This window comes from Harpia harpyja, chromosome 1 (genome assembly GCF_026419915.1).
Source record: "Harpia harpyja isolate bHarHar1 chromosome 1, bHarHar1 primary haplotype, whole genome shotgun sequence".
Taxonomy (NCBI): domain Eukaryota; kingdom Metazoa; phylum Chordata; class Aves; order Accipitriformes; family Accipitridae; genus Harpia; species Harpia harpyja.
Window position 1 is genome coordinate 86,237,571 of NC_068940.1, and position 20,264 is coordinate 86,257,834.

At 41.4% G+C, this 20,264-nt stretch overlaps 1 protein-coding gene across 1 annotated transcript in view; it reads right to left on the bottom strand.

The window, feature by feature from the left end:
- CUBN (cubilin) overlaps positions 1-10,365 on the bottom strand; it is a 149,054-nt gene extending 138,689 nt beyond the window's left edge. The window contains exons 1-9 of the mRNA XM_052803346.1: positions 10,239-10,365; positions 9,954-10,083; positions 9,487-9,579; positions 8,442-8,480; positions 7,559-7,660; positions 6,511-6,614; positions 2,762-2,888; positions 1,159-1,327; positions 259-390 (exon numbers count right to left, since the gene is read on the bottom strand). Of these exons, the coding sequence (XP_052659306.1) occupies positions 259-390; positions 1,159-1,327; positions 2,762-2,888; positions 6,511-6,614; positions 7,559-7,660; positions 8,442-8,480; positions 9,487-9,579; positions 9,954-10,083; positions 10,239-10,357 (1,015 nt within the window). The 5' untranslated portion in view covers positions 10,358-10,365. The remainder of the gene's footprint in view (positions 1-258; positions 391-1,158; positions 1,328-2,761; positions 2,889-6,510; positions 6,615-7,558; positions 7,661-8,441; positions 8,481-9,486; positions 9,580-9,953; positions 10,084-10,238) is intronic.
- Between the last annotated feature and the right edge of the window lie 9,899 nt (positions 10,366-20,264).

Below are 20,264 nucleotides of genomic sequence, written 5' to 3' on the forward strand. Positions count from 1 at the left end.
GGGTACCTAGTACAAGAGAAACAAGTCAGAGGATCATCATTAGAGACATACTCTACAAAAAGCTCATTAATAACTGAAGCAATTTGAATGTACTTGGACTTTGCAATCTGTATTACAGTATTGCTTTGTGTATATGATACTTCTTTATAAAAAAACAATCTTCAGCTTCTTAAGTCTACCATAAAACAGGCTCAAATGTGTTGAATCTTCATCTTTTAAGCCTTTCCATAGTTTTATCAACAAAAAAAACCATTTTACCTGGTGGACAGAGCCCACAGTGGAAGGATCCCATTGTGTTGACACATTGAACCATCGGAGCTGTTGAGCAGCCTCCGTTATTACTTTCACATTCATCAATGTCTTCGCAACTGTAGCCATTTCCTTGCCAGCCTAAAGAGAAGCACAGGAAAGACATTAAAATAGAAAATGCCTGGCCTTTTCGCTTTCTTCTTTGAACAGATCTTTTCATAGAGCAGAAAAATATGACTTTTGAATTTTACTTCATTAACACAAGAGAAGACCTGTCCCTCTCATAACCAATGAAAATTAATACTGGTCTGCAAAATAGGTTACAAACACAACAGGGTGGAGACGGGTGTGCAAGAATGTTTCATTTTAACTGTATTCTGGATATTCCAGAATCAAACACACTTTAACCTACAGAGGAGGCAGTCCTGGTCTAGTGCACACATGTATAATTTGCAGCAAAGCTTTACCATAACTCTGGTTAAATACTTCAAAAACTCCTCCTATACACACCACCTACCCAACTCAGGAAGAGGAATCATAGGTTATATGGCTTGAGGAGACAATTAGATTTTTATATTGCCTTGGGGCAGTGAGCATAAGGATATGAAAGTACCTCGGACCTATTACATGAATGTAAAAGGACATGATGGACATGAAGGTACCTATGGACATGAGCGTACATCAGACCTATTTAGATGCTCAGTTTAGGATGGTATAAATCATGTGTTAGCCTCCACTGCCTGCGTTACATAGATAAGACATAACCTGCAGGCATTTATTCTCTAGAATACAGACCAAAGCATTTCATGGAGTTACTCTCATCTAGATCCTGTGCCTGTGCTTATGACATGCAGGCAGTACTACCTACTGCCACCCCCTCCCACCTGAGACCATGGAAGGACATGATACCTGTGGGGCAGGGACCACACGAGTAGGAGCCTGGTGTGTTGTGGCACTGCACAAGGGGATTCTGTGAACACGGATGATTAGGAAGGCTGCATTCATCTATATCAGCACTGCAGACAGGGCTGCCAGGAGGGGACATCCAGCCAGTGTCACAGATACAGCGGTACTTGGGCTGCCACAGCAAACATCACATTACATATTTAAGACAGTGAGAACAGTCAAGAAAAGGGCAGGAGGAGTTCTTTTTATAAAATGTCTTTTAAACTATAGCAAGAAAGATTTCAGAGCATTACATGGTTTGAACATTCTGTTTTATAAGTTGCTTTGGTAGTTTTCTCAGTCTATTTCTTCCTCTGCATTTACCTATTTAGATTACGGAAGCAACAAGAGGCGCATTCATTATGTTCATAAAAGAAACCTGCAATGTACCCCAAAGCTCCCAGAGAAAATGAACAGCAATTATGAGCTGTACGTAAACATAATTAAAAGTCATCAACTTGCTTTGTAACCAGGGTAAACAGATCAGTGTAAGCAACCTGAAATCAGCTTGGGTCTTTTCTTTTAAGCAAACTGTTCGGTAATCTGTGCAATGTGCAGCACTGACATTAAATTGCAAATATATGTTTTCTTTAAGGAAAACAGTTTTCTCTCTAGTAAACTTTACTAATGGCCAGATTTCAGCATTTAACTAGCTTTGGTCCAATTAAAGCTAATGGGAGCTTCATTGTTGATTGTCACAGGAGCAGACACTGTTAAGCCAACACTGAACCCTTTTGTAAAGCTTTTTCCACAAAAAATGGGCAGAAAACAAGTGATGAGTTGTGAAAACTTTTATAAATTGAGAAAATAAATTATTTTATAGCATAGCACGAAGAATATGTGGTGTATCTGGAATGGTGCATGGGTGTATAGAAGTGTTAAGGAGCACAGGCCTGGCAGGGTAGTTTTGGAGGGCTGCTCTGAGTGGAAAGAGCCAAAGCTGGCATGTTCCATATGTCCCTTTGGAGTGAACACCCCGTACCCAAATTTTCTCCCAAAGAGAATGAGCTGGCTTTCTCCAGAAGGCTCTTCAAGTGTAGGTTAGCAGTGTATCCAGCACAGATGCTTGGAGAGCATCTGGAGTCAGAAACTGAGTCCAACTAACCGTGAGGAGCACCAAAGACAAGGAGCAGCCACCCTAGCCGCTATGCAGCCCTGGTGGGTCCCAGGCCACTGACAATAATGTTCCACATGTATGTCTTTTCCCAGGAAAAACAAGATTCATGATGTTTGTACTTCTTAATCTTTTAAGTAATAAAATATTCTAGCAACTTGGAAGTCCCCAAATAAGTAAGAATATTATGCTTCTAATATGACTTTGACTTATTTAAAGAATATTCCGAAGCTCCCTATGGATGTAGTAGATCTGATACTGTGACAAGGTCCTCTAACAAGACACAAGGCATTTTCAATTCTTTCTGCTGTGCTTGGGACAACAGAGGGGTTATGTTGTACAGTGGCATTTCTTGCTATTTTTCAGCAGCAGTGTGTGCTACAGTTTTGTGGTGCTCAGCATTTTGTTGCTTATTCATGCTGTGCTGTACAGTGAGACTTAAACGTTCCTCACCTTATTGGGCTGATCTCTGTCTGCATCTATGCAGATGCCATGTCCACAGAGTGTCTCAGATCCTCCCTGGCAGTCATCAAACTTCAAGGCACAGTGAGGCCCATAGGTTTCTGGAGTACAAGAGCAGCTAATGGTGAAAGCAGACAGAAAAATCAAAATGTTGCCTTTATACAGCACTTAAAGATCATATATTGCCATAGTAAGAGATCATTCCCCATTCTTTTAAATATGTAGTGTTCCTTATGAAATCCATCTATTTAGCTATACTGACAATGCCATTAACAATCATGCACAGACACAAGGCTCCTGTTCAGCAGACTCAAAAATCATGTGGGACTTGTGCATATCCATGACTGTCTGACCCTATGGGAGAATCCACAGCCTTCTGTTACATTTGTAAGTGCAAATCCAGAAAAAAAGAAACTTCTAACATGAGACTTAGCAGAGTATGTGCCTGGAAATCCCCACTTCAGTCAGAGAGCACCTAAACCTTGTGTTTCAGTTTATGAGCCTCATATGATGCTAAAACCCTACCTCTAGCAATATGCAGAAATGCCATGTCTGGCCTGTACCAGGGAGCAAGGTAACTTCACACCCACACTTCAACACGCGGCAGCTGCTGTCTCCACAGCAGCCCAGGTTTCAGGTGAGTGTGGCGGGCATGAGGAGGCATTTGGGGCTAATGGGGTGGGAAGAACAAAGTAGTGGGCTGAAGGGAGGCATTCTATAGGGAGGATCTGCCTTGCAGGCTGCTAGCTGCATCGCGTTGTTATTTATAGGGCACACCTTAGTCACAGCACTGTACATACGCGGTGGAACTGAGATTCGGAACTTCTAAGCCATCGGATAACATCTCCCTTTTCTCTGACCCTTTATTTCCACATGGACCAAATCTGAGGCTGTGAAATACAACTGAAAGGGACCTAAACCTACAGAAAGTCTCCTATCAGTTCATTAGCTTTTTATTAAAATGACAGTGAGACATTTATTTGGATGCAAGTTATATGCTGTGATGTCTGCTCCTCACAGAGACATATGGCAGGTACACACCCCTGTTGAATCGCTTTTAAGCTGGCTAATGAAAACTACTCTGTAAGAGCATTTATCAGCAGAATTTGAATCAGGGTTTTCCAGTGCAGCTGACCTGGACCTTGGAGCAATTTATTAATAAGCTGCTACTGTCCCTGCCAGGGTGTCACATGCTCAGTTGAAATAGCAGTTTGATAAGCCAATTGCAGGTAACCAAATGCTGCACCCAGGACAAGAAACCTGGATGAACTTAGGCTTAAAAAAAACCACAATAGCTTAATGCTTAACTGCAGTCTGCAGTACTGTAAGACAGCATGTTCATTATTGTAAGAGAGGGCAGATAGACCAATACCATCTCGCCAATGTAGTAGCTCAACCTGGGCAAGCACAGAGGCAACAGGTCAGGGAACCAGATCACCTTTGTATGTTCAAAGTACATTCAGAGCTTCATGTTCAACTCCAAAGGACACAGCAAAGCAATCTGACCAGCCTCAAAGGAGGACAACAACTGCACTCTCCTGCCTAGTCTGTCAAAGATTAATCTGCTACCCATCTGAAGTTGCTCAGAGAACAGCTTCAAGAAGTAGGTCACGCTGCAAGGACCTTCAGCCAAATTGCGATGCACTGCTGCTCGGCACTGCCCTGGTTCTCTCCCATCGCTGACGGCACATCGTCATGAGGCCCCTGTTATTTTGGTTCTGACGCAAAAGTCTGATAGACCTGGGGACTCTCACAGCCTTTCATCCAACTAATGCAATGTCCCATTAAGGTGTCAATCAAGGAAGGCGTTTCCTGAATACCCGCTCTTTTTCCTCATAATTTAGTGCTTTCCTGAATTACAGCCTGAAGCATGCAGGTAAAGAATCTGAAGGGAGTGAAGACTGCATTATGCTCCATTTCACGGTACCTGATCCAGTACTTCCTTCACCTGGTGTTATCACTGGGGGCTATGGAAGGTTAAATATAACCATTTTCTTTACCCGCAGTCCACATTGGTGTATATAACTACACCAGAACAGGAGTGGGGTGACCTGCGTTGCTGGGCCCCAGAAACACTAGTAGCAATGCTGTCACAGTTGTTGAAAAGAGCCGTGTCATGCTCTGCCTGGGGATGGATTTAGCATCTGGGGAGTACTCAGAAAACAGACAGTATGTGAAGGGAGGCTGTGAAGACAGTACAATGGGCTTGGGGAAAGGCCTCAATAATCCTTCCATAATCCTGAGGGCATAATGCAAAATCAGTAATATTAAGATCTGGGTGACTTAAGAAAAGGTCTTAGTTCATTTCAGGAAGCACTGATTCAGCAAGTACCAAGGAGGGCAAGAATTACATTGGGGAACACACTTACAGGAATCATGACTGTACTAACACAATGACAACACTTGGAAGAAAGGCAGAGGGTTTGTTCTCTCAAACCTTAATTTAGTCACACACCTGTACACCACATCTCTGAGCACAGTAAGAAACAACAAATAAAGGAAGGCTGCTTTTTGTGCCATTTCCTTGACAAATGTCTGTGTTGGGGACAGCTGCAGGCAAGCTAGAAACATCCTTTAAAATCAAAGAAAAGCTGACAGGAAGCATCACATACTAGTGACACCTCAGCAGGCTCTGTGTTAATGCTGAAGCGTGAGGAGCACTACAGGAGAACTTCCCTTGTGTGAGCTTCTTCCAAGAACTGACAAAGCACTATAAGCCAGTGTTACACCAAGGAAATATTTGTGGGGGCTAAGATTTTTGTGCTGAAGCAAGAGACAAAATGCTTTGCAGAAAGCTGTGCCATGTTCTGCAGCCTGCTTGTTCCCATTGCACAGGGATAGCTTTGTATTGTATCTGAAAGTTATTTATTTACCAGATTATTTGACATTTTGGAAAATAAGACACAGAACTTTCAGGCTGGCTTGCCCTGTAAACAAGAGCATGTTTCCTAAGGAGCTGGTCACAGCCAGAGGAGGATATGGTCCAGGGACCTCATCTCTATGGGGCCCGCACACAGGCAGCCCAGGCACCCTCCTGGCCAGCTGGCTGCAAACAGTATTTCTACTCCCTTTCTGCTTGGCAGCACTGTGCACTGCTTGCTCTGCTGCAGTCTCAGCAGTGCCTGTATTTCTGGAGGGGGTGAAGGCATTTCTCAGAGTTATGCGGTGTGCTGGAATGCCAGTGATCAAGGGTGCCCATATATTCAGGAGGTTTCCAACAACTCAAAGCCTTTGCTGGGCCAAAGCTGTCCATCTCCATCTCTTCACTCCCTTTGGTCTCAAGGGGTAGGTGATAATGGAGGGGTGATAATGTGGCTGTGCTAGATGGGCACGTTGGCAAGTGCTGGTTACAGACCAGCATGTCGCACCTCACCGCCCCATCTACATCCCACGGTGCAGTAAATTTCCATTAAATCATCTGCACCTACAACAGAAGACCAGGTCACTGGAGCCAGTCTCCAATTTGCAGCCTTCTTCCCCAGCATGGCTGTGTGACAAATCTGGTTCTTGCTGCTCTTCTTGTGTCAAAGCAGGTAACAGCTTCAGAGGGCCCTCTGTGTCAGCAGTGGGCTCGGTGTACAGTGTATTAAGGATTTTATATTCTCTCAGACTGCAAGGGATTATAGCGCATAGATACTAAACAGACTTATTCTTAGAACTTGTGCTGTAGGTGTGATACGGGGTACGAAAATAGCAGCATATTTTACATAGGATTTTTGTATCTAATTTTGAAAAGTTACCTGTAGCTGCCTGGTTTGTTCTCACAAGTGGCTCCATTCTGGCAGACTAACCCTGTTCCAGCATAAATCTGGCATTCATTAACATCCTCTGAACACAGGAGGCCCTAAGATGAAATGGAAATCCAGTTTATTTTCCGAATAGCTGAGAAATGAAGCAAACCATGGAGCCAATGTTTAATATAGTTTCCAAAGATATATACACCATGGGCCGCTATCAACACAGCTTCCCTTATGAAACATTATAACAAAACTCTGGTTTTCAGCTGTGTTCCCGTGACCCTGGTTATCAGTCTGATGGGGGATAAAATATTTCAGATGTTTGTAGAAAGCATATGGACAGCATAGTACTGTCACCCCCCCCACCCCCCACTTTCCAACTTGCTAGCAAAAGGCTCAGAAAACTTTCTTTCAAACTCTTTCTGTCAGGAGATGCTGCTTTATTAAGACCAAAAGCATAGCAATTTTGAACCAAATCTTGCTGGGACAACTTTCAAGTTGAAAGCCTTTGAGAAGAAGATACAACTTTTCCATCTCTAGTGCATGTAACAGCACCATTAAAACCTTTGCCATTAAAGTGTTTGGATTTAAAAAACTCAGAATGGGATTGATTACTTATACCCCAATTTGCCTTATTTGTTTGAGCTTAAATAAATATCCTTCCCTTCTCCCATTCTCTCTCTATCCTTGCGTAAGATCAACAGCAAGGCACACAGTTCAGTTCACTGCTCAGCAAAAACCAAAGACTAATTCTCTGCTGTGGGAACTGCCAAGCAGCATTGACTTCATGGGCCATCGCTTGCATGTAACAGTGCAAGGTCTGGCCCAATGGTTTGGGCTTCATTTTTTTGGTATATATTGATACTGTTGAGAAGCAAATGTGTTGCACTTCAACCAAATGATGAGTGTGATACTGCTGCTTTGCTGTTCAGTATATCTTATTCTGTCCTGAGCAAGTTTAAAATGCTACACTTCATCACAATTATACTAAGCCAGGTGTATCCTTACAGTTAAAATACCTGCTCTGTATTCAAGGAAGCTAAAGACTCACCTGCCAGTTGCTGGGACAGAGACAAAAGAAACCATCCAGCAAGTTTACACAGGTCCCTGAGTTCTCACAGGGGTTACTACTGCAGGCTTTCCTCTGGATAGCCTGAAACCCAGGAAAAGAGCAGAAAATGAGGTTCCTGCTTATTTGGTGTTCCATTAGCATTTATTTTCAAGACAAAACTTTTGTTTCCCTTTTTTTTTTTTTTCATTCTTTCTTGGGTACACACACACACTTCTTTTTCAGCAAGGTTGGTTTGTAAAGATTTTGAGCTGTTTCGCTTATCCCTGTACAAAATAATGACTAATATGATTGGTCTAACACAGGATGGTCAGCTGCAAGCACTAGGATGAGAAAAGCCCTGTAAGAAGTAAATATTAATAGGGAAGGTTCTTTGGTAGCAGACTGTGACTCTAGATGGAGGGTTATCTTGTCTTCTCAATTCCATGGGTGACTCATCTGACAACTGCTTTTACTGGCAGCTGTAGCTGTGGCTTGTCACAAGCTCAGTGGAGAAGCAGGTGACAGTTGAAAATTAGCTATTGCCAGTACAATACAAAATCCAGTTTGAATTCTTCAGTCTTTGTCTTGACAGATCAGTGAAGGAAGAGTTTACTTCTCTTTGGTATCTAGTTGCTGTTCTTCAATCTACAACTGTTTTTCCTTTAAGGAATGCAGGCTCCTACACAGTTTATATTTTGTAAGAAGGCATTTCACCTCCTTCACAAATCTTGGCTTTTTTTTTACCTCCTGTTACCAAAAAAATTTCTCCTGGGTAATGCATGAGAGGAAAGAAATCATTCAGCTATTTAATCAGTGTAATCTCACTATCTGCTTGGGCTGGGTTTTTCTTTTTTGATCTTTAGTTTGCTTCCCATTTACTCACCTGCTCTAAGCTTTGAAGTTTGTCATCAAGACTTACGATCTGCAAGAAAAATGCAAATTACGTTATGCTTGATATGAGAGTGGCCACAGAGGTATGTGCCAGATGCTGGTGGGCTAACAAAATATTTTCTTTTGAGATAAGAGAATAGCTGGTATGTGAAACCAGGTGACAATCAGGTTCAAATCAGGACCCATTCACTGGGATTTTGGTGTTTTAGGCTGTTCAGAAAATGACAGCTTAAATATGTCCCTGTTTGGCTCCAAAAAGCAAGACTCAGTCTTGTGAAGATGTATGCAGGTGCTCAACATTGAGAATGTGAATATTCCAGCGGGACTGTTCAGGTGCTGTGTGCGTGCAAAGGATGGACGCCTGAGAGAGTACACCAAAAGCCAAGAAAAGGTTCACTACATCTCAGTGGGTTGTAACCAGAAACAGCAAGCTGAAACTGAATCAGGGAATATGATGGATATGTATTAGCACAATTTCCCAAAGGGAGGTCTCTTAGGCTGTAAAATATTTTCCTATAAGGAACTTGTGGCAAGACTGTAACAAAAGACACTTAAACCATGTCAGACAAAGCTTTCAAAATCTTCAGCTGGAGCAAAATCTTTAGTAGCAGGGAAGAGAGAAAACTACTACATAGGTCTTTTGTTTCCACTGCAAACCCCTATAGCCCATTTCACCTATGGAATGGAATGTCTGCGTAACAACTATAGAACATATACGGTCCATTTCCTGAATTTAGTGGGATTTCACTTCCATAAATATTAGAGGATCTAGTCCATAGAGATGTCAACAGTGAACAAAAGAAGAACCCTGGTAACTGGAAATTATGGAATTTACAGGAATATTTCCATTGTCTCCAGAGTTACTGCATAAGTATCTCAACATTAAACATAGACTCTGATCTGATGTTAAATACGGACTCTACTCCAGTTCCCTGAATTGGAGTCCAGAAATACTAAAATGAATCAAGTAACAAAGTTAATCTGAGGAATGGAAAACTGGGAATGCTGGAGGAGGGTAACATAAGGGTATGGCTCACCTTGGAAGTCAGCAGGGCAACCTGCTGGGACACATTCTGAGAGGCACCACTGGCTTTTTTAAGTTCTTTAATCTCTGTGTTACTTTCTCTCACCTAAATTTAAACAAAAGATAATGTGAAACAAGCTTGGCTTTTTCAAAAGCTTACAAACATAAACAAGTTTTGCTTTTTCAAAAGCTTAGGAAAGTTTCGTTCTTGCTTAACTTTACTGTTATAAAGTCCACTTAAATACAGAGAGCTCTGTTACATACACAATTCAATCTTTTAATTATTTCCTGTAATGGCATGATAACTTTACAAATCTGCAATAGCTTACTTTCATATTAGAGTGCTGACATAGATAATATGAAAAAAACCAAACATACAAAACACATCAAACATTTGGTAAGACAAATTCTGAAGACAATTAAACTATTAATGTGCAAAACTGAAAGCAAAAACATATTAAGGAAAAGTAACTATATCACCTGACTAAAAAGTTCTGCAAGGTCTTCTTCATTAATTTTTATTTTCCCCAGTGGTCCAGTTCTAAATTCAATATTTTTGTTGGAGCCGGCATGGAACACTAAATTACCCTGCTCTGAGGACAAACGAGGCCTGTTGTATTATGGAAAAAACAAAGAGATCATTTAGTTACACATATCTGCCAAAGAGTATGTAAAAAAAGAGCTGCAGTAAAACCATTCTGTTCCTGTTACTGGCACTTAGAAGCCACCATATGAACAAATGCATTTGCAAGCAATGGTACTTACTGCTCATCATAAATAGTTCTTTTCTGCCTCTTTTTTTCATAGTGGTTTGATTCACAGCTCAATCCAGTAAGTAATAATAATGCAACTAAAAGCCCAGGAGCAGGAGCAGCCCAAAGCATTGCTCTCCTCCAGCTGTCCTGCGTCTGAAGTGAAACCTCCAGTGCTGAATCGTACTGTTGCCAGCCCAGATGCCCTTTGCTCTCACACAGCTCTTTATTCACAAGGTGCCCATTCTGCTGTCTTGTCTTGCAAGGGTCAGCTTTATCTCAGGTATCTTAATTAAAGATTGACAGCATGCAAATCTTCTAGACATTAAATGCATTTTTCTCTTTTTGTCTTTTGGTTTCAGGAGTTTTGAAAGATTATTAATTGAAATCTGCCTGTGTTTTATCATTATGTCTTTGACCTTTGTACAGCTGTGCACCCCTGTATCTTGGAGCACCTTGTAATCTGCAGCTGGCTACTGTGGGAATGGCTCGCTCTCCCCACATGCTGCACAACACAGGCGAAGGAAAAATTATTTGGCAGCACTAAAGGGCCTAGATTGCTACCAAAAAAACCAAAACCCCAAACCCCACATATAAAACCCACAGTGGCTGGCAAGGAATATTCGTATTGAAAGAGAAGCTTCCAGACAGTAATTTATTGGGCAGATGACACAAACAAGTTAGCAGTACCAAACAGCATCCCATGGATTATAACAGCAAAATACAATTTTAACCAAATATGGTTGCTCTGACTCAAGGATGACTCGGTCCCCAGATGCTGGGCAGACAATCACACACCAAGGGGACTGCCTTTTGTTTGGCATGTGTAGGCTGTTTTCATTGCACACACTAGGGCTCCCAAATTCAGGGTCAGCCATAGACAATGCAGAAGACCAAGGAAGAATTCAAAGGAGGCTCAAAAGTAATAAAAAATGCAAATTAATATGTTCTGAGAGCCAATATTTGAATCTTGATCCCATTTTCCTCTACCCTTCAGCAGTACCTCTCAGCCTTCTCAGAAGAAGTGTCTCACCCAGATGCTTGTCAGTACTTGTCTCTGACGCCCAGGCTGTTGCTACTGGACCCATGACAGGGTCTATGTCCCACCTCCCCTTTGCTTTTGCCAGAGTCTCCATAATTCCCCTTGCACAAGACCTTGCTGTGCTTTCCTCTCCCTGCTTAGGGGAGCTTTATGTATCTTTTCCTTCCTCATGCATAGGAGCTACCTGAACCTCCAGGCCCACCACTATTCTTTTTGATTTTCCATTTTGTTTAGTAGACAACTCATGCAGGTTGCTCACATTTCAAAACTCCACTGAGAAGAAAAGTGTAGCAACAGTTGTAACTGCTCTTGCTCAAAGATAAGAGTAGCCATCATTCACTGAGCCTTTAAGCCCCAGTCCTTCCTGGAGGCCACAGAGCTCCCACACTTCCTAGCCCTGTCCAGCCTTCCTTTCTGCTCCAGTTTGCACTTTTCACCTACAGATGTCCCACAGATATGCAGGACATGCTCTGGAGCTGGGGGATTGAATGAACTCTACAGCTTTCACAGACTGAAGCGTTATGAGGTCAAAGCACCCTGGGAAGAGATTGGATGTGGTGACAAAAAATAACGTAACCTCAAAAAGAGACAGATGTGGACTGTGAAAATGAATGTGAAGCCAGGATAGCTAATGTTTGTGGTACTGCCACAAGTAATAACTTGATGTTTACTGTGAATAACTATAGTGTCCGAGATCATATCAGCTGCATCCCACCACCTCCACTATTTTCTGTTGTGTGCATAAAGAGTATTTTTTTATTACATTTTATTCTCTGTGGTTTTAGAAACTTATCTCAGAATTCAGAACAGCATGAGCCTGCTGACCATCTTTCTTGTGCTCACACAGGCTGTGATACAGGTAATCCAACAGCTACTGCTGCTGCCTAGAGATCTGGAAGGGCAGAGGTGAAGCTCCTTCTGAACCCACAGGGGACAGCCCATCCCATATGCCTACTGGTGCAGTAGCAGCAGCTCAGCTCGCTGGATATTCACCTGCTCAGCAGCAGCCTGTGGCCTCCACGAGACCAAGTCTATCAGCTGTTGATGCCAGAACAGAATAACATGAGGAGGAATCCCCAGGTGTTCTCCTTTACTATCACAGGGGATAGTGTTTACATGAAAATACAGAATTGTATCCTCAGTTGCTGAAAACTGTTACTGCTCCATTCAATCCAAATGAGCTATGATATTTTACGACAACAGAGAACCTGTCCCTCCATGTTTTCTTTATTTATGCTCTTTGCTCTGAAACCTCTGTTCAGGAATAGGAGAATATAGACAAATTATCAATGTTTCTGTCTAGTCAACAGGACACCTTCTGCCTCTGGGTATCTTGGTACTGTCCATTAAACTAGTGCTCACTAACATTCTTCATGTCAGTTCTGATGTCTGTCTGGGGTTTTTTTTGCTCTTTTGGTTTTGTTTTGGGTTTTGTTTTAACAGTTTACTGAGTTTTTATAACTGTCAGTTGCCTGTCAACTTGAAGAAACTATGGGCCAAATAAACCTGCACTTAGCAGGCTGGCTGAATGTATGCATACCTCAAGGACTTTCTTTCACAAAGTCCATTGCATGCTGACAGTTTTCAGCCTGGACTTTGGCTGTGATCCACAAAATCCTTCCTTTTCTCTATTGATTTCTTTTGCATACTGAGTATGCATTGCCCCTCTCTGCTGCCTGTCAATCTTTGATTTAAGCTTCCCTTTCCAACTCATTAACTCCAATATACCAAATGACCAATGAGCAATAAACCACAGAGAATGGGGAGAAAGCTGCTAATGCAAGGAGGAAGAAGAAATTCACCTTCTCTTCCTACAGGCTTTATAGCTTAGAAAATGGTTGACCTGAAGACCAAGTGACTTTGACTATGCACTGATTATAGGATGGAAAGAGCTCTGGACATCTATCTAAACTTTGCATGACACACTATTTTCCATTTCATTAGACCATCCAGATTTTAGTTAATTTACTCTCTATTCCTAGTGAATGCACCTTAGGCTGGCCAAGTTGGGAAATCTATAAACCATCTTAAGGAGAAAAATAGGTCCACACCTTTTAATTTTACTGAAATATGTTGGATTGAGACATCATTTTTGGAGGAACAGAATGGAAACCTTGCAAACATCTGGCATAAGAATAGGGGCTGTTCTTTCTAACAAGAAGAGCTGGCACAAACTCCTCCTCCTGGGACAGATCGTTCATTACCTCACTGACATGATGGCTGAGGAAACAACTCTAAAGGGTATAGGTTGTGCACAGATTTGGCAGGAAGTAATGGAGCATTTGCCTCTAATTCTAGTTGAAGTTTATCCCATACTAGCAGGGACTACAATTTACCACCATCTTGTGTAGCTGTGTGAAATGAAATGGTGGTATCCCTCTACTTTTCCAGCAGTATGAGCCTGCAATGCAAAGACGCTGCTGTAGAAGACAAGAGTTGACTCAGATTATGGCCAAAAATTCAATATGCATTAATTGCACCTAGGAAGTCAACTCAGATGCAAAGACATGACACAAGTCTGTGACAATGGTCCCTTTTTATATGGGGGAAGGAAAACTATTGGTGTGAATCCCAACCTGGCTAATTTTTTAATGGAAGACTAACAAATAATCCTTTATTTTGTTCTATAGATGCAAAAATGATCCCAGCTATTCAATGTTATGATTCAAATATTTGCAAATAATTACAAATCCAGCCCTGTTGTTGGTTTAATCCCAAGTGGTGCACATTTACCTGAGTTTCCCCTCAGCTGAGCTCCTGTCTCCCAGTACTTCCATCTTCACTTCCCTGGATCCTCTTTCATTTTTCCTCCTTCTAATAATATTCCAGTGTTCAAAAGTGACACACGAAGAATCACTGTTACCTCCATGATACAAATGTGCAAATCGCTGGTGTAAACAATGCTCCTTACTGAATTCAGCACTTCCTGTGTGTCCCCATAGCTCTGACACAACCCAGCACTAAGATGGTATTAGGCCTTATATGGAGGACCAACAACCACAAGGTTTACATCAAACAAGGGTTACTCTGAGAAATAATGTTCCCCGTTCTGTCCCTTACCTATAACCACCAATCATTGCTTCCTTCATTCTCTTTACTTGTGTCTGGAGAGTTTTACAGCTGCAGCACCTTCCCCAGGGGCTGCAGCAGCTGCAAGGCTCCATTTCCCACACCACTCCTTAAGGATTTCTTTTACTTGTCAGCATACTGCCCTCTGACACCTGCTTAACATTTTGCTCCCTCAACACAGTTGATGAAGTTAATAAGTTACCTGCTGACAAAGTTAAACTAAGTGGCCAGGAAATCTAGGTTTTCAGTTTTTAATAGCAAATAACAAAGAGATGAGTTTTGATTTAGTTAGCTACTTCAGCTGGAATTCATCTACTGTCCCAATTCTCCCTGGGTTCCCTTATCACAACGAAGGCAGTTATAACATACATTAGTTTTTTAGTTTCATTATGAGACTCGTATTTTGGTTCCTCTGTCTTTGGTTTTTCTCCCTACACATGGTGTTTCTACAAACCACCAACCACTTTGATGCTTCCTATTTTCTGTTTCATTCTTTTTTGAAATTAGGTTCATGAAAAGTTTCCACTCAGTTACATTGGCTTTGTTCTTTTCTATTGATTATTCCACTCCTTTTAGCACATTCCAATTGCTTTAACGTACACTGGAGTTATTTTTAGGGACTTCCATTTGCACAGTCACCCTTTTCCACTAATAATCCTAAAGCCATGAATGGACCTGGCTGCACAACCTCCCTCAGACTCATTCTGTTCTGTACTGTTGGCTTTATCGAGAGGCTTAGATCTGAGATAAGTCCATAAATCATTTGCTGTGTATTAATGTTGTGATTACAAATATTGGCATTCTGTCACCATACAAATATAAGGAAATAAGAGTGGTCATACTGGGTTAGAAAAAGATCCATCTAGGTCAGTACCCTGTCTCCAACAGTGGCCAAGAGCAGATAGTTCAGAAATGAAGGGTGCACGAAGGGGCATGCACATACAGTACCTCTCCTAGGTACTCTCTTGGCCTCCATTTATTTGCAGCTTGGGAACTTCTTCAGCTAGAAGTCTATTTAGTCAGTACTCTCAAAGGATTTTTCTTCCATGAACTTGTCCAGTCTTCTGAACTCTTCCGCATGCTTCACCCTACCACACATGTACAATGAATGAGTAATGCCACATGGTAAGTAAGATCAATATACAATCAAAATGTCACTCAGAAATACTAATTCTGAGTAGAATCCCATTTGTAAGTGTAATATTTATAAACAGAATGGGATTAGTTTCTTTTTTTAAATGTACACAGGGAAAACATTTAAACTAATAAAAACTATTTATTACTGTTCTAGGTATGAGAAAATACCTCAGCACCATCAATGTGCTTTGCTTCCAAATGCCAGGTTGTAATTTAAAAATGTTTGAGTTACAACAGCCCAGGTCATGGACAAAAGCACAAGACAAACATGCTCTCAAATGAAGCTGGGATTTCAGGATGTATTCCTGTGTTTAAAATCAGAGAGGCTCCCCACTGAAGGAGATTTTAGGGACTTCTTTGCTGCAGAGTTTTCTGAATCCCAGTGAAGGGTACCCAACCAGCGTGGCCGCCTGAAATTCCCTCCAACAACCCTCTCTCACTAAGAGTGGTGTATTCCACTCAGTTTTAGCCTTTCAACTCTGCTTCTTACTTCATCAGAGCTCTTGCCAAAAGATCCGTTGTCCATGCTTCCTCCCACTGTCAAAAGGACCAGGGGAAGGAAAATCAAAAAGAACAACCCAGTTGTCTTGCCTTTAGAGGTGGCTGCCTGGTCATCTAAGGCCACATATTTCCTTTCTTCAACAGCTGTATAAATTCCCCAAACCTTGTAATCAACTGAAGACAAAAATAACACAAATCTCTTCATGCTCTTCACAACAACATTTAAACTGACATACTATCACTACTCAGTATTTCATTTTCCCTGGTGCCTTGGATATCAGTTATCTATTCAAACAAGTTGTTACAAAACAAGCATAAATTTCTCCTAAGGAGGTTGTAACACTAGAATACTCATGTTTGCACAGGCAAAAGGAAAATGGTTGCTGGAGTTCATTTGGGCCTCTGTGCCTAGTTTCTTACACTTTCACATTATTTTTCCTTGGATATTTCTTTGACCATTTCTACTTTATACACTATTTATATAAGGCTGTCCAGAAATGCACAGTGTTCTTAACCAATTCTTACTTTGTCTCCTCCAAATCCTTACTAATATGGCATATTCTTTAAACACCATGCAGGAAAAAAATACACAGAGCATGTAAGTGGCTTCAAATATCTAAGAGGCAAAATACATTAAAGTGCTAAGGAAAAGAAATATAATTCAGTATTTATACAATAAGCCAACAGAGTGTTAAACCTCAGTATGAATAGCAAGCAAATAGAACAGAGAAATCAAAGGGTGAGCTGCGAATGAATAGTTCACCCCGAGATGTAACACATATTTGCTAGATTTTCTATTTATTTTTGAAATGTGTGACAACTGCTAAAAAAGAATTGTACAGTCATCAAAGCATTGGACCTGTTCAGATTTCTATTGAGATGTCTCTTTAGAAAACAAAATGGGCTTACCCATGACTAAGTTTAAGACATATGATAGTGTTATCACAGATCAATGTTTTTCGAGCCTGTAATACACAGATTCCTGACAATCTTTATACTCCTCCCACAAGGGTCAGCAAAAGGTGAGATAAAAAAGCCTGTGGGCAGGAGCCTTACATTCACTACATGGAAGGATGCACCTCTGCTGGAAAATTTTGAGTTCATGTATCAAAAAATATTCAAACCCACTGCGTTAAACAAATGGTATTTTAGTAACTTCACTGCTACACAGGTTTCTTCATGAGTATAGGGCACCCCTAGATTACCTCAGAGAAAAACAAGCTTATGTAGGCAACATATTCTGTAAGGCAACTGGCAAGCTTCAAAAATGACTGCATAAATATGACACCACCTAATATGACATCCTTTTCCTCAGTGGAGCTCCTCAAGTTTGAAGGAATGCAACCACATCTTCTCACTCAGATAATGAAATGTGCTTCAGATATGCAGGATAAATGAGTTACAAAATCAAAAATCAGATTCTGGAAATCTTCCATTTCCAGAGCTGTCTTCCAGATTTCACTCATTAACCTTTCAGCTGCTTTTGTAATCACATTTCATTGCTGTGAAAATGCTTAAGTTGAAGTTGCAAGTGCAGCACCGATGTAGGCTGAAAAGCACTTATGATTAGGAGACTACACGGAAAAGGAAGCAATGTGATCATCAAGTAAGGTCAGGCAGGTGCAACCCAGCAGAGCTCAGTAAACGAGTCTATTAATGACAAACTGATGGGATAAGAAGCAGTCACTTGATTTAGCTGCACTGGTATTACAGGGTTAGCAGAGGTAAAATGCACAAATATATATTTACAACTCTGAAATCTGTTCTTTCAAAATATCTCCTTTAGAAACAGCTCGGAATAGCAAACAGATTTCAGTCTTCACAATCACATTCAATTAAAATTCACTGTCAGCATGTAACAGGCTGTATTGCTATATCAGTTTTAGATGCAGCTAGATAACTTTCAACTTACACTTTAATACTGCTTGCTTATGAGTGGCATATAAATCATTATAACAAGTTTTATAGATTAAGGAATTGAAAACTCATTGTTAATAGTAATATTTTGCCAAATATTATTATAGTGAGGCAAAATGAACAGACTATTTACATGGTTTAGCAAAAGAAATCCCAATTTATACATAAAATTTATCTCCTTTGTTTTCATTTCAATGTTTGGATCACGTTAGATTGCAACAGATCTTCCTGTTGTCAGGTTTCTCCCAAGAACAAACCATATAGCTACTAGTTATTGATCTGGCTGATAAATCTACCCAATGACCGCCATGTAAACAGATAACTATGGTTCATAACACTGTCAAAAACACACTTGCTCTTCGCAGTTTAGTAGTAGGCACAGCCTAACATTAGTCTAGTACTTTTTTGCTATTACAGTACTATAAGAGACCAGGTAAAGACAGAGGCCGACCTCATCCTTCTCTAGAGTCTAGTCCAGAGCTCTCTTAGGAGAATCCGTTTTCATTTCTCTTTTATAGGTGGAACAGCCCAAGCAGTCCAAATGCTCTTGGAGAATAAGACAGGCTGAAGTAGGTCAGCCCAGGCTTTTCCTGATTTAACAGTCCAGAAACAGCATGCAAATCAAGACTGAAGAAGAAATACACAAGGAGTCAGCATAAGATAAAGTATGGCACAAAATAACAAAGGACTACAAAAGTAGTCCTTTTCTTTTTCAGGACTACAGCAGATGAGAATAGCTGCAGTATCTCTACAGCAGCTCTGTTCTCTACGGTCTTTAGTTTCTCCTGCATTACCAAGCCTAGATGCAATAACACCATGACTGTTCCTATGTCATCCCATAGAGAAAAAAAAAAAAAATATTTTTCAGGACTGGCAGCTTTGATAACTTACTGCTTTGGTACTACAGGAACTATGATCAATCTAAGAAATCCTTCAGTTTTGTGACACACCAGCTCCCTAATGGATGCTTACTAAGTATCATCTCGCCTTTTCCTCCCTCAAGCTGTTTTTTCTCTAGATACCAATATAATATTACCTGCAAGGAAAAATAACAACTGGAACACATGTTTCTTTAGAAGGTTTTCAGTATTTCCATAATTTTCTCTATTGTTTCAGAGATATTAAACTCACAAGACTTGATGACTAAAAAAACATTCAGTCCAGCTCTATGAGATGGTGTAAAACTGTGGCACTCTGGATGGCCATATGCAGTGGCTTCATCCCAACATACACTTCTAACCCTTGCACTAATATCAAGTTTTGTGAAGAAATCTTCAGAAGCAGCCCATATAGTTTTTCTCCAGTTCTTATGCCACAGGAACCTAAATATGGAACTTTTAAATTTCTCATAGAATAGTTTGGGTTGGAGGGGACCTTTAAAGGTCATCTAGTGCAACCCCCCTGCAATGAGCAGGGACATCTTCAACTTGATCAGGCTGCTCAGAGCCCCGTCCAACCTGACCTTGAATGTTCCCAGGGATGGGGCATCTACCACCTCTCCGGGCAACCTGTGCCAGTGTTTCACCACCCTCATCGTGAAAAATTTCTTCCTTTTATCCAGTCTAAATCTACCCTCTTTTAGATTAAAACCATTACCCCTTGTCTTACTGCGACAGGCCCTACTAGAAAGTGTCTTTCTTATAAGTGCCCTTTAAGTACTGAAAGGCTACCATAAGGCCTCCCCAGAGCCTTCTCTTCTCCAGGCTAAACAACTCCACCTCTCTCAGCCTTTCCTCATAGGAGAGGTGTTCTATCCCTCTGATCATTTTTGTGGCCCTCCACTGGACCTGCTCCAACAGGTCCCTGTCTTTTTTGTACTGAGGACCCCAGAGCTGGATGCAGTACCTCAGGTGGGGTCCCACCAAAGCAGAGTAGAGGGGGACAATCACTTCCCTCAACCTGCTGGCCACACTTCTTTTGATGCAGCCCAGGATATGGTTGGCTTTCTGGGCTGCAATTGCACATTGTCAGCCCATGTCCAGGTTTTCATCCATCAGTACGCCCAAGTCCTTCTCCGCAGGGCTGCTCTCAAACCCTTCATCCCCCAGCCTGTATTGATACCGCGGATTGCCCCGACCCAGGTGCAGGACCTTGCACTTGGCCTTGTTGAACCTCATGAAGTTCACATGATCCCAATTCTCAAGCTGTCCAGGTCCCTCTGGATGGCATCCCATCCCTCAGGCATCTCAAATGCACCATTCAGCTGGGCATCATCTGCCAACTTGCTGAGGGTGCACTCGATCCCGCTCGCTATGTCATCGATGAAGATATTAAACAGTACTGGTCCCAATATGGACCCCCTGAGGGACACCATTGGTCACCATCATCTCCGCCTGGACATCAAGCCATTGACCACTACCCTCTGGATGTGAC